The 19,831-nt window shown below is 37.6% G+C and overlaps 1 protein-coding gene across 4 annotated transcripts in view; it reads right to left on the bottom strand.

The window, feature by feature from the left end:
* The window catches only part of BRINP3 (BMP/retinoic acid inducible neural specific 3), a 227,691-nt gene that overhangs the window by 79,368 nt on the left and 128,492 nt on the right, over window positions 1–19,831 (bottom strand). For all 4 annotated transcript variants that reach the window (XM_030033864.2, XM_030033866.1, XM_030033865.1 and 1 more), the window contains exon 4: window positions 10,766–10,956. In XM_030033864.2, coding sequence (XP_029889724.1) covers window positions 10,766–10,956 — 191 coding nt within the window. The remainder of the gene's footprint in view (window positions 1–10,765; window positions 10,957–19,831) is intronic.

The following is a 19,831-nucleotide window of genomic DNA, read 5'->3' on the forward strand; positions in this document are numbered from 1 at the left end:
TTGTTTCCATGTAGGCTACCATGTATGTTAGAAAATTTCCAGAGATATCTAAGTATCCAGCTCCTTTCATGATATGGTAGGTGAAAAACCCTTTGACATGAGTTGCTTTTTGAATTACAGGTCTTACACATGTAAATGTCTGGATTAAATTCATCTGTGCCACTGTACAATTTTTTTCATACCTTTTTACTTATTAGAATGTTTAGCTTGTATGTAGCATACAATTCTTTCTAAGCTATTATACTGTGATAGTAGTATATAACTCTTTATGTCATATACTATAGACTTGCCAGCTTTCTATATTTTCAAGGAAGGACAGATCCTGTCCAGTGTAAACCAACACCAAAGTTGTTGATAAACTTGATTCAATTATCTTAAGTAACTTTCCTTATTGTCTTTTTAGCATTGTAATCTCCTGATGCTGTGGAGTTTAACAGTTGAAATGCCTTTGCAATATAGCAACTTCTTTTTACAGGATTATTTTTAATATTTTGGTCTTTGTGACCAAATGAAAATTTTCAAACATAGATTAAAATCATAATGCTTCAGTCCTCTTGCATATCCTAAAAAAAATTAAAAGCAGACCCACACATTTTATCATTATACTGTAACCAATTATATAAATTGCTATGCTTGAAGGAACATAGGGTATTTATTTCTTTCAATGATATGCATGACTCAGTATTGCTGTGAATGTCGTATTTCAAACAGAGGACTGAAGTAAGAATAAAGTCTACTTAAATAGACTAAAATATGACAGAAAAAATATTGTAATGGTCCTCTTCACATTTTCTCTATTATCTGCAACATGTTATCTTCACTTAATTTTACACATTAGGGATTTCATGAAAACTTGAAGGAAAAACATGGAATGGTTTTTCATTTTCAAGACTCTAGGTACTCCTGGAGAAGATAAAATTATATTTCCTTATAAATCTATGTACTAGGTAGGAGACTGTATACCGATATCCTCTAGTTAGTAGAATTATTATAAATGTTGGAACATTATGAACTAGCATAACTGTGACTTTATAGTTATTTTATTTTCTTTTATGTTTTCTTTTTTTTTTTTTTCATTTTTTATATTTTAACAAAAATCAAAGGAAGACCTTTGAGGAAGGAAGACCCCAAAACCATGAAATGTATTAACTATCCCCTGGGAATGAGAGGGTTAATTTGGGTAATCTAGAGAGAGATAATGAATAATATTTTGATAAATTAGGAAGATGATGGTTGAGGTTGAATGGAGAAAACTCTGATCTCAATGATTTCAATATGCATGCAAAGAAACTTCTTTGACTTCAGTGGAGTTTATTCATTGTATAAGGTCAGAATCTCACCATGCAAAACTAGAAACACTTTTTATTTTGCATACATGATTCATCAATAAATTCTGTAGAGCAGTGATGGAACTACCAACCTTTCAGACATTAAAGATCTGAAAACACTATAGTAATCACTCAATACTACAGAAAGTCCCCTGGATGAATAATGAAACCTTTCTTAAACCCAGCTTCTGCCGCAACATATATAGGCATTATAAGCATTATCTTGTTAGAGATTACACTATAGTTTTGCTGTCAGAAATGTAAATCCTGCTGAAGTACTGTGTGAAGCCCTACAGGTAAAAATAACTGTGAGCTGCAGAAGACAGCAATGATGTAACTCCCAGAATCAGTTACCTATAAGGGATTCTCAGATGAAGGATATTCTCAGGGATGTTTTTTACCATTAAATGAATACATTGAAGAGGATGATTGCATTTTGAATTATAATCTATATCAGCAAAACATGTGAAAATATATTATGGGCATAAATACTATAGGAAAAATAATATAAACACTGAAACCTTTCAACAGCCTTTTATTATTCTCCAAGCTTATTTCTTCTGACTCTGAGTCTCTATTACCCTGAGATATTCTTCCTAATCTGATCTTTGTGCTCATACATGTTGTTGACACATGCTATCTCGTATTTCTTAGGGTTCAGAGGTAGGGAAATATTCTCTGAATTTTACAGTACTTGCGTGACATTTTCTGACCTGCTGACAGGCAGTAGCTGTCAATTAGAGAGTGAAGGACATGGAGAGTGCTGAAGTAAGTTTCTCAACCCATACACAAACCACTGCACAGCCAGAATAAAGAATAAATTAAAAAACATACAAATCTGAGTGCTTCTAACCTAGCGCTGGAATACTCTGCATTGTTCAATATGTTCACTCTGGATCTCTCAATATTAAAACCCTTCTCTGTTTTCTGTGTTTATTTACTTTAATTTCACTTTTTAAGGGGAAAAAAAAAGAATATAAAAAATTTAAGGAACTGTATTATGAATTGTTTATAGGGTTTTGACAACTGTGATGGCAAGTGTTGTGTGAGTGTTGTTAAGGTCTCTTGTTTACATATGTATATTTATAACCTGCTTAGGCTTTGGCAGTCTTTATTTTCCGGTTGTTTTTTTTTACCCTTCTCTCTTGCCCTTCAATTTGTTATGGTCTATCACATTGTATGGTCTATCCTTTTTTGTTGTTGTTTTGTGTTGTGGTTTTTGTTTTTTTAAGTGAAGAATAATTATCTAAAGTCTTTCCAAAATGCAGATCCTAGCATCTCTATTATGTGCTATGCTGTTGCTTTGAAAGAATTTCATGCTGTGTTACCAACTAGCTGGTGATGTTATAACTTCTTGCACTCATTACTCCTCTATGCACATTGCTGAAAATATAATGAGACAGTGTAGTTTGTATTAGAGGCTGCTAAAACACATCCTTTTACGAGTGTCATGCTGCAGCTGCTGTGATGTATCGTGTCAATTATGTTGCTGAGTATGCATTCTGAGAGTGTTTAGTAAAACATGTTATTGCATTAACTTGCTAGTCCTTTTTTTCCCCCTTTTCTCTCACTCTCTGAAATAGTGAGGGCCAGATTCTCAAAGGAATTTTGCTGTTTTACACCAGCTGAAGAGCTGACCTCTACATTACCTTTTAGAGAAAGCAGCCCTGGAGTGTCAATTTAATTAAAACTCGACTGTCCAAATGAATTAATGTTGTTTTTAACATCATCACCTTAAATTCTTGAATAAGACATGGAAATAAATCCCCGATCTTACACTCGGTGTATTCTTAGAATTATCTAATAGTCCACAAATAGCAGTCACAAGATTTCGTTACACCTATGGCGAATTTAATCCAAAGATCTCCAAGAGCTCCCAGACATAAATGTATAAAACCTCATGTATTTCAAACACAATTCCTGTGCTGTGCAGTAGAACATGGTACAGAGACACCTTAGCTACCTAAAATTGGTCTAGCTTCAGAAAAAGAAGGGATATAGCTGTGGAAGTCCAGGGCAGCTCCTGAGCAAAGAATCCCTGTTGAGAAACACAGTGTACTTGTCCAGGCACACCATTGTGGTACAGCTTTCAGGTCATGTCCTGTGTTTCCTGTTTTATTGGTGTTAGCACCATGTACTAGCACATGGCCTCTGTGACGTGCTTTGTGGCATGGTTTAGCCAGGCTCAAAGACCAGAATGTCAGTATTTTGATCCTGGTTATCTAAACTTGCCTAGACAAATCCACAATTAAATTCAGATTACTGAAAGACCATTAGGAGCCAAGTGATGCCCAAAATGGAAGCTAGATGCGTAACTGCAGGTCCCGCTTCCTCTGGTAAGATTAGATAATGACCCAAATTTAAATTTAAAAATCCATACCTAGCCACATAAATAACGAGCTGATTTTGTGAAGCTTTTAATAGTGAGATTTTCAAAGTAACCTGCAAAAGTATTCAACTCTTACAAAAATGTCATGGGAGTTTACCATATGAAGACAAGGATTTGGGAGCACAATTTCTACGTATTTCGTGAAAATCTTAATTTTTAACTCCGCCTTTGAAAAATTTCAAGCTTTGGTCTTGTATGAAGGCAGTCTGATCTCCCAAGGTAGTGGAGAACTTAAAATTTCGTAATGGATCTGAACAATACTTGTCCTTGAAAATCTGTACTGTGGCTTCTCCTTGACATGCTTAAGTAATGTCACCATACCTACACAATGGGGAAGCCACAAATTTTTGAAAAGGGACAATCATCTCTGGCTTTTAGTTCCCTAGATTTGTTTAATTAAACTTACATTTACTGTTTCATTTCTTCAGTGGAGTCAAAAAATACCTCATATTACAGATCTTTGGGGCCCAATGTTTCTAACTGTGATTTTACAACTTAAGGCTCTTGCTGGGCACAATTTTTTGAGCTTCCCAAGTTTTGGTCATTTACAAGGTTTCTCAGCTATACAGTCTTAAATCCTGTCCACAATCTGCATGGGCAAAGTGAGGGCAAGAAGGGTTCAAGATCTGGATTTCAAAATCTTCAAAAACTTGGCTTTTTTTACAAAACTGTGAAAACTATCTACATTTAGAATTTGCCAGAAATCTGACAAAAGCATAAGGCTTTATAGTATTTCAGCATTTCTACTTTTGATTGCAGCAATTACTTCAATCCACAGAAAAACACATTCAAGTATGAGGTATGAAAGAAAAAAATAAAGCAAGAAAGCTTTTTCAGACAAAACAAAGAAACAAAAAAAATGGTCTGTATTTCAGTCTGAGTTTTGAGTGAAAAACTAATTTCATTACACTTAAGTTTCTTCTCTAACAGCCCACCATGAGTCATTCATGGGTTAATTATAGATAATCAGATATGGTTACCATCACAATAGAGCCCTGTTCTTATAAACTATTTGTAATCTAAAGTTTTCAGAAACAACAAAAGTGCTTAAATCTCTCATATCAAAAAAAGGGGTTTGGGGAAAGAAAAAAGCAAATTGCACAATAAAATTTAATTGAAATTAGAGGGCACATTCTCAAGGATGTTTATTCTTTCTCACTCAGATGGAATAAATGGGCTGTAATCTGGCTGTAAATAGTTGGTGGAAAATTCAATTTATGCATCTGTTCTTCTGTTGCACTGTGGTTGTCCCACAGCTGTTTGGACCCTAAGATAACACCTACACTGTATTCACCTGCCCCAACTCCCTTGAAAGAAAAAGTATTTTGCAATGGAAGAAGATATCCTCCAAACGACAATTACTATAACAGCCTCACTTTATTAACTGGCAATGTTTTATTTCCCTAAAATAACTGTGTTTATCCTTCTGCAGAATGCAGTGAGAGTATTCAATAATATTTAATTTACCATGCAACCGATGTGTTTCTTATGTGTTCTGCACAATTGTTTGGACTTAGTGCAGAAGTTCATTAGTGACAGTAGTGGAATTACAGCTTCTAGCGAACAGAAAATGGGGTCATTTGGGCAGTATACTGCTGTCTCCCAACTGCATTAGACTCAGGAAGAAGACTGAAATCTAGGCATACTATGCACAGCCCTCGCCCATCTACCCCCCATTGAAAAAGTCTACTAATTAGTTGTTAGGAGTATGGATGCATGATCTCAGGGTAGTACACCAAGGTCATTCTGCCAGTGGGCAATGACAGGACACGTTGCCAGAATCACAGCAGATGTAACAGTAACTCGTGAGCTTCATGTCTTGTTCACACCATCCATCAATCAGCAAAGGAAAGAGGTCAGTCATATGGATTAGGGTCATTGCCTAGTTCTAGGTCTCAGGTCATTTCACCTTCCCCTGGGCCTCCAGCTATGGTTAGATCTTCAATACATGCAAATTAGCATGGCTGTACAGAAGCAAGAACAACACCAAGTTGGAAGAGCTGAGAATATTGCTCATGAAAGATACCACACAGGGAAAGAAAAACATTTGCTGAATTTATTTGTATTCTGCTTCCATGACTGTACAGGATTTTATTAAACAAGAGGAGAGCACACCCCGTCATCCTAATAGGGAGAGCTAACAGCCTTCAGTGCATCTGAAGAGAAATTTTCATAGGAAAAAGCTTCTAAAATGAGCATGCAAAGGAAGTAATGTTGGATCTGTAATATTTCAAACACAACAGGATGTACATTCATGTAAATGTATATGCAAATTAGATGCAGCCCTCAGGCACTTGGTGAGTTTCCAGTGAGGCCCTTGAGGCTGCAAACTGTTGATTTAGCATATGAGCCTAACCACTTACACTAAAATGTATGCATTAAAATAATATTGAAAGAATGTATGTATCAGGGACTTTTAAATAAGTTAAATATTGATACAGGCTCTGGGTAGCTCCCATGGACATTTGATTTCCAGTTGGAAAATGTTGTAATGTGGTGATTTTACCTTTTTTACTGTGTAATAAACAATGTATTGTCTATGCGATTAATGTGAAGCCTCAGTTGTACTCATGTTATTTTTAAGGATAATTATGTCATAACTAACAAACTTGATTACAAACAAATTTGATTAACAAACCTGATTCATCAAATACATCTCTCCCACTCCTTTCCTCATTCTGCATACTAACAGATTTTGCTCTGAATGGTATTGTTTTTCACTAGATAAATAAGAATTAAACATGAAGACTTCAAAGTTAAGTCTCAGGTCCCCCTTCTTAATGCTCTCCTTTCTCTGTGACATAACATTTTCTGATAGAAAAGCTTAATTATAAAACTTATCAAAATATTATCTTCCTGCATCAGTCCCACAAAATAACGTATCAAGACCTGTAAGAAAAAAATTCAGCTATTACATATCTCAATGAATCTGAATGAAGAATATAAGAATCGCTCAAGTATTGATTGTTTTAATTACATAAGGGAGAAAACTGTTTCATTATGTGTTGCTTTCCAAAGAGAAATTCTTAGAATTTGGAAAAATGGATAATTATTGCTGGTCATTTTTTTTTCCCCCAGAAGACTAACTGAGCTTGATCATTCTCACCTAATATTTGATCTACTGTTGATTTGGCTCTGTAACTCAAGAGACTTAATGGATCCTTCTCCACGTCCCATCTGTAAAGACCTTAGACCTTAACCTATTAGGGAAGCACTAGATGGAGAAGCTGGAAACATTAGGAACTGAATGGCCAGACCTAGACACAGCCCCAGTTTGTGAATGGGCAAGTTTCTCATTGCTATCCTAGCATATGACTGAGCACCACTATAGCTCTGCTAAATGATCATTAAATCTTATTAATGTGTTACCAATTTACAATGCCCAATCACAAGAAAGGGTACAGAATTAATATAGTAACTTGTTTAGGAGATAGATCATGGTGTTTATAAATATTACCCTTTTGCTTTTTGAGACAAAACATGCATTTCTTGCTTAGAAATAGAAAAAAAAGAGGTTGTGAGGAATGACCTAGTTGAATCTGAAAAGGGAGGTTATACCAATTTTGGAAAAAAAAAAGAAAGAAAAATGTTGGCTTTCTCTGTTTTTTTATGTTTTTGAAGTAAAGAAAGTCTATTTTTAATCTCTCTTTTCAAATAACATTTTTAGGGGTGTCATAGCCATCAAGATAGCAATCTCAGAACACTACAAACAGCAAATACATGGTTGTGCAAATGGTTGTGCAAAATTGTTTCTAACTACTGCTGCAATTTCAGATTTCCGATAGTCACAGGAAATGTGAAAACCAAACAAGCCAACATGCAGATATTATCAAATTACTCCTGTTCATTTTGAAGTCCCAAACTCCAGGAACACCTTAGTGGCAGAGCTCATTTGTGCACTGAAGTGTTCTGATTTAACTGCAAATACCATGTCTTTTGATTTGTGTTTTAAGTCTCGTCTGTTCTGAATAGTATATTTTTTTGTTTTATTCATATACACATTCCCAAAAGGATAGTTAAGTTCTTCCTAGTAAGAGTATGAGTATCCTGGGTTCAGCTGGGATAGAGTTAATTTTCACAGGAACCTGGGAGGGGGCACAAGCGGGACAGCTGACCTGAACTAGCCAAGGAGCTATTCCATACCATGTGACATCATGCTCAGTATATAAATGGGGAGCGGGCTGGGGAGTGCGCTCTGGGCTTTTGGTGGGGGAAGTGGTGGACCGTTGGGTTCAGGGTGCTGAGCAGTTGCACTGTGCATCACTCGTTCTGTATATTCTTTTATTACTACCGTTGTTGTTGTTGTAACTTCTCTTTTTGTGTTGTCCCAGTAAATTGCCCTTATCTCAACCCTCAAGGTTCCGTGTTTTTTTTCTTTTCTCCTTTCTGATTCTCCTCCCCATCCCACCGGAGGGGGGCGGGAGGAGTGAGCGAACGGCTTCGTGGTCCTTTGTTACTGGCTGGGCTGAAACCACAACAATGAGTTATATGAAATTTTATTAATACTCTTAGTTCTCTCTTCCTAAAATATAAACAACTCTGCTAGTATGGTAGGGTCTAGTATACTGCATATTTAAAAGCCATCCAAAATGAATCAAAACTGATAGTATCAAATACTAAATAGAGTCTGAACATGATTTTTTTTTTTGTTAACTATTCAGAAATCAAAAAATGATTGTGTATCACTTGGAAATTGTCTAATATAAATTCAGAATTTCAGGGATTTCTAAACCTGTTCCAATACCTTTATATTGGATTTCTTTGATGCTGGTCAGAGGGGGATTTATGGTAAGCTGAGAGAGCTTTTCTTGGACTCCCTTTGCAAATCCCCAGTTCTATCTCTTGTGCAGCAGAAAGCTTTGAGCAGAGCTGTGGTGAGCAAGCCAGACACAGAAGGTGCTGTGACTTCAAAAGCTGCCCAGTAGTTTATGGTGTAAAAAGCACAGGGTTCTCTCTCCTCCCTGGAGCAGCCCAGGAGGGGAAGGCCCAGAGCTGGCTGATGGCCACCCTGGTCCTCGGGTCCCCCAGGGCGTCAATTCTCCGGAATCAGCCCTCAAGCTGTTCTGCTGGAACACGGAGAGCTGGCTCTGCAGCTCTACAGAAAGCCTGTGGTCTAACTCAGATGTCAGTATATATGTTTTAAGAAATAATCTTTAAATACGCGATTTACACCACAGATCTAGAACTTTATTTGATGGTTTTCCAATTCAAAACCAGCAGTGTTTCAAAAATCTGTGCGGGGAGAGAACAAAAAAAAAAATGTCTTCCCTGGCTGCTTTTGTGTTCCTAGTTTTCAGCAGAAACAGGTTTTTTGTTCGGTTAAGTGTTCTGACAATAGAAATTTGTAATGCAAATTCTCCCAGTCTCTCAATGAAAGCAAGCTAAAAAGCGAGGGTTTCATGTATCAGCAGTGTGGTATTTGATGTGAGAACCATTTTCTAGAGATTCCTGCAGTCAATTAACTGAAGCAGATTTGCTGATGGACTACAGCTTACACTTGTATCCGTCTCAGGGCGGGGGAGAGAAAACTTAGTCATTTTGTAGTGTTTGTAAAAAACTTTGGACATGCAGAAGGTTCATTACATAAATTGTTAGGAAGCAGGGTTCAATTTTGCAATGTGACACAAATTTGCTTTAAAAAAAATTTCAGCTAATAGAAAGAAGAAATTTCTTTCAGACACTGTTTTGTCTCTACATTTCTATGTTCTATCACTTTAGTGACCACTGGTTTCAGCCATAAATTATCTGAACATAGAAGGAAAGTTTTGCATGTGGTTTGATGGAAGGAGCCTAGTTTTAAAGGTTGCTCTACATCTGCACGATAAACAATGAGATTATGAAGATTAAGTCGGATCAGAGGGATGGGTAGTATGATGGTCTGCAGCAAGACTGTGTGATCCGATGGGCAGCCCTCAGATGAGATTGGACTTCGTGTTTGTTCTGCTGTATTTTCAGCTGTGCTGTCTGAACAGCCAAACACCATCCTGCACCTGCGGATGACCAGCTCTGAGCTCAGGTTAGCTGCCATGCCGCTAGCTCACGATGGATGGGACAGGAGGAATATCCTCCATATACCAGTAGCCAAACTGAACAGGTGCTGCCGAGCCACAAATTCCAGTTGTATCCTTCTCACTGTAAAGGCCATGGCACTCTCAAGGATGTAAATTTATATTTACTTCAATAACAACTAAGGTAGTTGGAAACTGCAGTTGGCTTCAGATGGTCTTTAATGAAGACCTTAGTTACCAGGGAAAAGATCTGACAAGCGGAATGGATTCTAAATCACATCTTATATTAAAAGCTTCATAATTAATGCATATTCAACTGCAAATTAAAGTTTTATTTGCTATTCAATGCTGGACTGAGAGAGTTTATTTCAAATAAGCAACATTAGGCTAGAGAGCTGCTCAAAAGAAGAGTTGCTGTTTTACACAATACCTGCTGGGGCACTGATCTTAGCCAAGCATGCTCCAGTGCTATGAGTGACCTACAGCAGTCAGTAGGCAGAATGCTTTGACTGACAAACTGTACTAAAAGACATCCCTAACAGAAAATAAGATGTGCCTTGACAAAAATGCAGAACTAAGATCTCTAAATTGTTTCAAAGGTCAGTAAAAAAAAAAAAAAGCTTCAGTCACAGGAATACAATAACTATGTCGAAAAAAAAAAAGAAGGAAAAGAAAGAAGAAAAGTAGTATGAGGGAACTGTATGTGCCCATACACAAATATAACTCTGTCTATAAATACAGTTGCTGAGTACACATGTAAAGGAGATTGTCTCAATGACCAAACGCTTCTATAAGGGCCATCTGTATCATTCAAATTATGTATCACTCACCAAGAGTAATATCGTTAGTGTGTTAGACCCTCTTCTAAACTAGAATCTTCATTATCAGTTGAATGCTTTGATTCAGGTAAAAAAGTTTAGAACAAAAACTATTGTTTTGCTAACAAATCTTTTTTTACTAATGAAAACACATTTCTCCTGAGAAGCAGCCAGTGAAACTGGAAAGACATCTGCAGGTTGGTCCTAGAGGACTTCCCCTACCTTTATGGCAGTGGAGGCAATCTGGATGTGGTGGAGTCTGCGCAGTGTGCTGTCCCTGTCAATGAAGTAGGAGGCTGCGAGCTGGTGCAGGGTCTCCAGAGTCACTGCAGAGCTGTTCGTGCTGGGATCGCTTCTTTCTGACCTCTTGCTCAGCTTCCGTTTGTCCACAAAAATTGTGAGTGACTCCTCTCCTGAGCAGGAAAACAGAAACCACAGCATTCATCAGTGACATCTTCTGCAAGTCTCATTTTGCCAGAAAAGGTGGCGAGCTGAAGTTTTCCCTAGCTGTTGTGTAATGTTTAGATATCTCTCCCTGGTGGCAGGTGCAGATACTTCAGTACCTAAGCACATGGACAACAGATATCATTCTAGGTATTTATTCTTTTTTTTTGGTGCCTCATATGAATAACAGATGTACAATAGGACATATTTATGCCCAAAATGCAATGACACTGGGGGTAAGTCTGCTATACTAATTCCTATTTACCAACAATATATTCTATACACATTCAATTTAAATAATGCATAAAATGTGTTTATTTCCAAGGTTGCTTAATACCTTCATTTTTTAGTATTTAGTGTTAGCGTAGAAGAAAATGAAACCAGCGTAATACTGGAGACTTTTCTTTTTTGTTTGTTTGTGTCTTTCTTTCTTTCTTTTGAAACACTTATCTCATGATTTTAGAAGAAAGATACCTTGTTACATGCAATTTTATTATAAGCAATCCTGTGCTTTCTAATCAATTCAGTAATGCTAACATGCCTGAAACCTGATATAACAGTTGTCTTAAACTAAATTTATATAACTGAGAAGTATAAAAATATATAATAAGAATGTTAATCAGTTTCTTTAAAAAAAGGGAAACATATATAACACTTTCCTAACTCCCAAACCAGAGGTGCTTTTCTGAAAGCAAAGAGGAACTCCAGCATCTTAATGTTGTGAATTTCTCACTTCCTTTCTCTTTAGAGACATGGAGAAATACTATTGAATTTAGCAATTTTAATTCTTGTAGGATTATTGAAAACAAAACCAAAGCAAAATCTCACTTAGTTAACTAAGTGAGTTCTTAAGAACCATTCTAGATCAGACCTACTGATACTGTTAAATTTGTAAGGAATTTTCCATGGTTATTGTTTATTTCATGGATATTTTTTCCTGCATTTCAGGCTAAGCAAGAATTCATTAATTTAGTAATGTCTTTAGGCAACACTCTTTACTTCAGAAAATGAATTAGAAAAGTAATTTATTGAATCAGTGTTTTCTTCTATGCAACTTATGTCCAAAGTAACTACAAAAACACTTTTCTCACTTTCTGACCATGTGTTTGGTAACTTTCATTCTTTAACATTAATCTCAAGAATCAATGAATAATATCATTATACCTGTATTTCAGGTGCTGAACAACTCCACTGAATGCCATTTCCTTGTTCCTGGAAAGGAAGCTACCCTGATAGGGTCTGACTTGCCACTTGTGCTAGTTTCATTGCTCACCCATCTGCTACAGTGGCATTTTGCCCATTCAGAGAATGGGATGCTAGCTTTGGATGGGTTTATGTGCCAAGAAGTAATAGCTGTAGAGGGATAATATGTAGGATGAAAACATGACATCATCTTTGAAGGGAGATAATCTTGGTGGTGAGCAATGCTAAATGAAGAATGCATACCTCCACGCAGGAGACCACATCTGTTGACAAATTTGACACACAGCTACCTCAGCTTGCAGAATTCATTTGTGTTTGGAAAAAGAGGAGTGTGTTCATGTTAACCAATGTACCTTGCGGTGTTTCCCAATCTCTCACAAGTTCAGAGGACTGTCAGGCCCTTTAAAACTTACATAGGCAAAACTGCCATTATCCAGGAGCCTCGTATCTAATTAGACCTGCCGGGCTTGTCCAGTATGTTCATTTTGCCCTGGAAGGGACAGCTGCTGCCCAGGACAGCTGGCCATTCCAGCTGGAGCCAACCTCAGTTTTCACCACTATATTTATACTTCTTCTTCTACAGTTTTGTAATGGGTCATATTTTTTGTGTGCATACAGTCATCAAAGCAGGGATTAATTGCCTGAACGCCAAAGAACCAGGGATTAAAGCAGCCTCCATAACAAGATTTCCCCATTCAGTTACCTAATCTTTCTGCTGTAATAAGTAGACACAGATTCGCATTTTATTTCACTGCTGCCAAAACCTCCTGCAAAGCAGACTAGGGTTGCTTGGCAGGGCAGGCACAAGCACGTTGCATTAGTGCAGACTTGTGCACCGCATTTTGCTATGCTACGCCGACGCGAGGTGGTGCCAGTCCTGTGGCCAGGTGGGCCATTATTCACACTGTGCTGCATCCATGCCAACTGCCGTGAGTAAAGAACTGGAAAAGCACAGCAAAGTCTAATGACTTGTACTTTGAGAGACATTTGACATCAAAACCTGGTCTAGGTTCCAGCACTGCTGGCGTTCATCTATACCTATGCAATAAAACCTGCCTTTTCAAAACCAGCCTTGTATGACCAGCCAGTACGAAAGATGTTTCTGAAATGAAAAGCAATGGACTGGGCTGGGATTTGAGCCAGGGGCCATGGACTTTGTGCAGCTGTTTGTAGAGCTATAAAGACACAGTCGTATCAGAGCAGGCAACATCAGAACTCACAAGGGTAAATACCTTATCAGTGACCAGTTCAGGCTGCGCAAATAAGGTGCAAAATTTCACTAGGAGATTTCTCTCCATTTTTTCCCCTTTTCCAGAGGTCTTATGTAGTGTATTTAGATTAAAGTGACTTTTGCAAGCTCGACCAGCTCTCCACTGCAAATATAATGAATTGTAAGGTAAAAAAACCCAAGTGCTTAATGTTGTAGAAAATCTCTGGAAAGTAGAGAAAAAAATTTTTTTTAGGTTCTTTGTGTTTCATTAGCCAGTATGTCACCCCATCTTGCTCTGGTGTAAACTCTTTTGATTGATCTGTATTAATTATTAGTAGAGATGGTAGGGCTGTTTTTATTTCAACAGAATTCGGGTAAGTTTTATTATTAAAACAGAGTTAGTTTATTTTTCACCCACCAAAAACATTTGTTCTCCAGGGGGGTGGAGAGCAGAACTGCAATAAAAACTCCCATTTAAAAAAAACTAACTTGAAAAAGGACAGTGTTGTGTGTTGTGTTGTTTTGTTTTGATTAGAAAATGTCACGAAAATAACCTTTGAACCCCCTCACAGTTACTACATCATCCTACTATCCTAGTTCTGCTTGATCCCATACTTGCCATGGCAGTTGCTGGTGGGTGTGTTTTGGCAGGTAGGATCCCCTAGCATCCCCAGCCCTGCAGTCTCCATCCCCGCTCCCTGACAGATACATTTTGTTTTTCATGCTCTGTAACTGGATTGAAATGATTTTGAATGTTTACTTTGACGTAGATCATGTCAGATTACATCTCCCAAGGTTGAGCAAAGGCACGCAGCTGTAGTGATGCGGTCTTCAGTGTAAACGTGAAGGAAGCTCTTTCTGCTCAAAAATCTCTGCATTGTGTTTGTATGGCATCTCAAACATGTGGGTCCTGGTTCATCACTGGTATTCTCAGGCATTATGCTAATACCAGGTGCAATCAGATACATTTCAAAAATATTTGCTGTTCAAAAGATATCTTACAGATTCTGAAAGCTTTTCATCTGTCAGAGCTGATTTAGCACTTGCTAGGAAAAGTGGATTAAAAAACAGAACTCCCCCATACATTGGTACTCAGGCATCCATGTCACTGCAGAATTGTAACAGGGCTCTCTTTCACACCCAGAACTTGGGGGTTTGTAAAGTAAAGTAACATCAAGAACTCGTATTTAATTTGTGGAAGACAGTTTGAGTTTTAAGTTAATTTAGAGAAAACCCATGCCAAAAGAGACTCTTCTGTCACATTTGAAACATGGATGAATCTTGTTTTTTACTGGTTACAGTCTGCCACCATGAAATAAGCTAAGACAACATCCAAGCATTAGCTAAAAAAACAAGTGTGATTTAGAAGACTATTCAAGGTTACAAATTTTAAGAACTGAAAAGGATTAATGACAGTGAATACTGAGAAAACATGATTATTCAGCATCAGATCCTCACAGCTGTGCTTTCCGCAAGCTCTGAAAGCAGTATTCTCTCTACTTCACAAAATTCATGAGTCAGTTAACTTCACTTTCTCAGGTTTAAAAGAAATAGCATAAAAACATTTGGTCATGCTCACAAAACAATGCCACGTAATCTAATGATTGGTTCAAGAAATTAGCAGAGTCACTACACTGATGTTTTATCACCATGTAGCTGCTGTCACTGACAGATATTCACCGGGGGAGCAGGAGACTGACTCACACTAGACACTGACCTTGGCAGAATACATACTAATGTCCCTGTGAGCCCTGGAATTTGCAAGCTTATAACTTAGCCTATATATTTAATTCTTTCTATTTTTATATTAACATGTTTTCCATGATTTGTATTTATAAGTTAAACTAACTCCTGAGTTGAGAAAAATATTCTACATGCTATTTTTCAAAAAATAATGCATGAAATAAAATAGGTATATAGAAATTTACCTAGACACATAACACGTCCATGGCTACTTAGGTATAAGACTCCTAAATAACAGTTTATAAATGGAATTCATAAATTAGAAGTTAATTTTGTGTGCATCTTAAGAATATCTTCAGGATTATTTAAATAAAAAATGCAAATCACCATCATTGACATGGTAGAATTGGAATGATGTTGTACCAACTGTAACTAAATATAACCATCTATTGAAGGAGTAAATATATTTTGTTATACATAATAATACATATTCATATGATTTAAATACTTAGTGCTATTTTCTGCCTCAATTATTGAGATTGTTTTCCTGTACCTACATCTTTGTAATAATGAAAGGATCATATGCCTTTATGTTTCATATTTTCATCTGTCGACTGGGTAGCAGGCAGGAAAAAGCAGTGATCCAAGCAGTTCCCATCACTTCATGTCAGAAAGTGAGGAAACAGTAAGAAAAGGATAACACTCAAAGGCAGATATATCTGAGCATCAACCATGGTTACCTACTTAGAGCTCTGTCTTCATACACATATATGTATATTACAAAGGTGTAAAGGGCTCTGGCCTATGAACTCCTCAAAAGTTTCTGATTAAATAGAATAACTCAGCTACAATAGTTGTAAAGCATTATAGTAAAAAGTAAAAAAAAAAAATTATGCCTTTGTGATAAAAAATAACTTAGCGCTAGTGGAAAATCTATTCATGTATGGATCACAGAATGTACCATCAGGGTTTTATCAGGTCATTTTCCCAAGCGTAAGCAGATGCTGATGGAAGTGCACAGGTTCAAAAAGTATGTAAATTAATGCCAGGCCAGATGTGGTACCATTTCTGTGGTTCAAGTGAATAACAGTGCACGTTATTTCCATACATACCATCTGGTTTAGGTTTTAAAATTTTTCTTCATTGAGTAGACAGGGAGAGAATAGAAAGAGAATATATTTTTGCGTTTTTTTCTTCCCCTTAGCATCCATAATCTTAAATGCTGGGAAATTTACATACCTGGGGCAGGGGCAAGGGGGAAGTTGCAAGTCTGATGCTAAATTATCAATTTTTTTTCTCACACCAGTCATTTGAGACCGGACTCTCCCTCCCTTATTTGCCAATATTTTGTATCTTACCTTGAAAGAAGTCTATAGAAAACAAAGGTCATATCAGCAGTTAGTGTAAGTGATCATAAATCCTTCAAAATTCATTGATTCACTGTTTTACACCATTTGACAATTTCTCCCATCTCTGTACACAGAGTAATATACTGCTTAAGAGGAATATTAATCAGGAGCAGAAAACCTGACCCTCTTTATTCAGTGCATAGAACAGTAAAGGTATAACTAGCAAACTCACCTGCAGGACTGTAATCAGTGGAGAGGAGAATGACAAGAGGTTGGGGTTAAGCTGATCTGCTGATGCCCATTAAGATTGTCTGTTGTAAAGACAAATCTACCTTTTTTTCTTTTGATTCTCAAAACCTGCAACATTATCAAGGGATATTTCTTGACCCAGAGAGGTGAATGTATTGATGGTCTGGTAATGAACACTTTGAGCAATTATGACAGACAATAACAGCAAAAATAAATCGATCATCTCAAACATTTAAGATTACCATTTAGCCAATTGCCTAAAAAGGTTCTAGTTTCATAAGAAGCCTTGGCAACCTGCTGTAAATTTGTTTATTCAGAACAGTTAACATGTTTCCAGGTGCAAGGAGGACTCATTTGCAAAGTTCACTATCCTAATCTTGCAAAGGACCCAAATCAGGCTCACATCACCCAAATGCCTGAAACAAGGGCCTATCATTTCACTGTAGTATGTTAGTTACCTGTAATTTCCTCATCACCAAGGCTATTGGTCTGCTGAGTAGCCTTTACATCTATATGTAGGAACAGCATTAAAGTGAATGCCTTTAAAGTGGGATCCACTGATATTTTCGTCCTCCTACGCTTATTCCATAGTGGTGCCCTGAGCTTCACAATAACTTCCAGTTCTGAAGATCACTGCTGCACACTATTTTTTGTAAACCATTAAGGTGTACAGCAGCTAACACTCTTGTATATTATTGAGCAAGCTGGACCTTCATTGCATCATGCTGTATGCAAGCAAAAGAGAAAACTATAAATGCAGAACAAAAAGAGAAAAAGTAATACTGTGTGTGTTGTCTCTCATTCAAAGGAGAATCATTGCTTTTTGGAACTGCTGGTTGAAAGCTGATAAAGAATTTAGAAATACATTTCATAGAGTCAGAAAATAATTTAGGCTAGAAGGGATCTCTGGCAGTCATCCAGTCCAATTCCCTGCTCAAAGCAAGTCTAATTAAATGAGATGATCAGAGACTTGTTCAATACAGCCTTCTCTCACCTTCAAGGTGAGTTCCTTTGTATGAGTCCTCTCTTCCCTTTCCTCTACAGCTGTTCTGGTCAGTATTGTCTGGGCTGTGTAAATTTGCAATTTTGGTAATGCAAACAAGATATGTGTTGTCCTAGAGGAGTGGAGGAAACTTCCTCACCTCCTAGTGATGGCCCAGCCCAACACAGCATCCCCATTTGTGCATGAAAATTAACAAAAATGAGCAGCCACAGCTCTCCTTTTCCTGCAGATTTAACACTGCAGACAGTCAGTACAGAAGCAGAAGTTACTCCTGTGCACAGGCATGTGATCTTGCCTATGAACCCGCTGCCAAATTACATAGGGTCCTTCTACCATGCAGCTTGAAGCTGTTCCTTATGGACATTTGGCTTACGTCATAGGAAGATAAAATTTCCATAAGAAAAAGAAGCAGTGAGAAATGTCATTTTCCACATTATCTTGCGGCAGCAAGAAAAATAGGACTCCCTTAAGTTCTCGTTTCAGAATGCCCTTGAGGAGTATATTTCTGTGTTTGCGAATAAAGACTTGGGAACATGTCACAAACAACCATGTGCAAGAGTTTCCTTTATGGTCAAAAAGGGATAATCACGAAAGCCAAATGGTCACAGAGGCACACAAATCTTACCACAGGATTGTTCATTTGCCAAGCTTTCCTTCATGCCCATGAATACAGGTGACTGGGGATTCATTAAAGTACTATGCACACTCTTTTTGGTCTTCTGCTTTTAAGGAGCTACATAAGTGACAAAGTTTTCAGAATAAAGCAACTTGTAATGAAAGGGAAAGTACTAATACATTATTGAAAGAAAAAGATCTAATTACATGTTAATAAAGTGTGGAAAAGCATCTCTGGGAATCCCTGTTCAAACTAGCCCAAAAATGAGAACTAACACATACAGGAAAGTATAGGTTTATTAGCTACCTCATGAAAGCATTCTTAGACATTACTAATTCCCTGTAATTATTTTAATTGAACCAATTTTGCAAAGTATTCAGTACCCATCCAATGAAAATGGAAGGTAGCAGGTGTGCCTGAAATCATGCCTAAAAACTGAGGCTAGGGACCTAAATCAAACCCCATCAAAGTCAATACAAAAACCCTCTTTGACTTCATTAAGCATTGATAGAGTCCAGAGGTCAACACTGTCTCCCTGTGAGTGGAAAATTTTTGCAAGCATATGGCAACTACTGCATTTTAGGGCCTTTGTGAGGTGGTCTGAAGAGGGATGAGAAAAGGGTACCCTACCCCAGTTTCTCTGCAGCAAATCCTGAGGCTTCAGGGAGAATATTGAATGTTTAAGCTACAATTTTCAAATGTCTTCAAAGGAACTACCTTAAGTTTTAGTGTTTACTTAGGGCCATACTTCCTAAAAGGTGTCAAGTCTGTAGCTCTTTTGTGATCAGTGTGATACTGGCGCTTTGGACTTTTAAATAGCAGCTATTCTTGTGTTAGACTGTTTTCCCCAAGTGTGAGAGACTGAATTGTTACCTTGAGCTGCTTGTCTCAAAGATGGTTAGTTGTGAGAGACTGGACTGTCATCTCAAGCCATTCATCTCAAGAATTGTGGACTGCTTATCTCGAGCCCTTTGTCTCTGAGATGGCCTGTCTAAGCAGGGCATTCCTCCGTCCATAAGGACGATTACTAGGCCACTGAGGCATTCAGGAGTGGAAATGGGCTGGAGCCCACAAGCATGCAAGAATGTGGAGACTACCATTCTCATGGAAACTGTAGTCTTTGAGATAAGATACTGGTTTCTGGTGTCGATCACACAAAGGTCATGTGATAGACAAAACCTGCAGCATGTGAACAGTGCATGAACAGTACATATGTGCATGCATCATCAAACTATGCCCTATAAAAAACACGTGGAGACAAGCCATAGTGTGCACCCACCACTGAAAAATTGAAGACTGAGGACCAACGGGATGCCACTGGATCCATGGTGGTGACTATCCTTGCAAGTCTATCCCGACTGCTTGCTTGATTTCTGCCTTTTCTTCCATTCTATCCTATCACTACTATTTTCTACTTTTGATACTTTTGATAATAAAAACTCTTTTAGGTACATGGCATTTGACCTCGTTTGTGTCTTAATCTCACTCTTGGGATCATATCGAAACCTTCCCCAACGTTGGATCAAGACAC

The sequence above is a fragment of the Aquila chrysaetos genome, chromosome 12 (assembly GCF_900496995.4).
Source record: "Aquila chrysaetos chrysaetos chromosome 12, bAquChr1.4, whole genome shotgun sequence".
Classification (NCBI taxonomy): Eukaryota; Metazoa; Chordata; class Aves; order Accipitriformes; family Accipitridae; genus Aquila; species Aquila chrysaetos.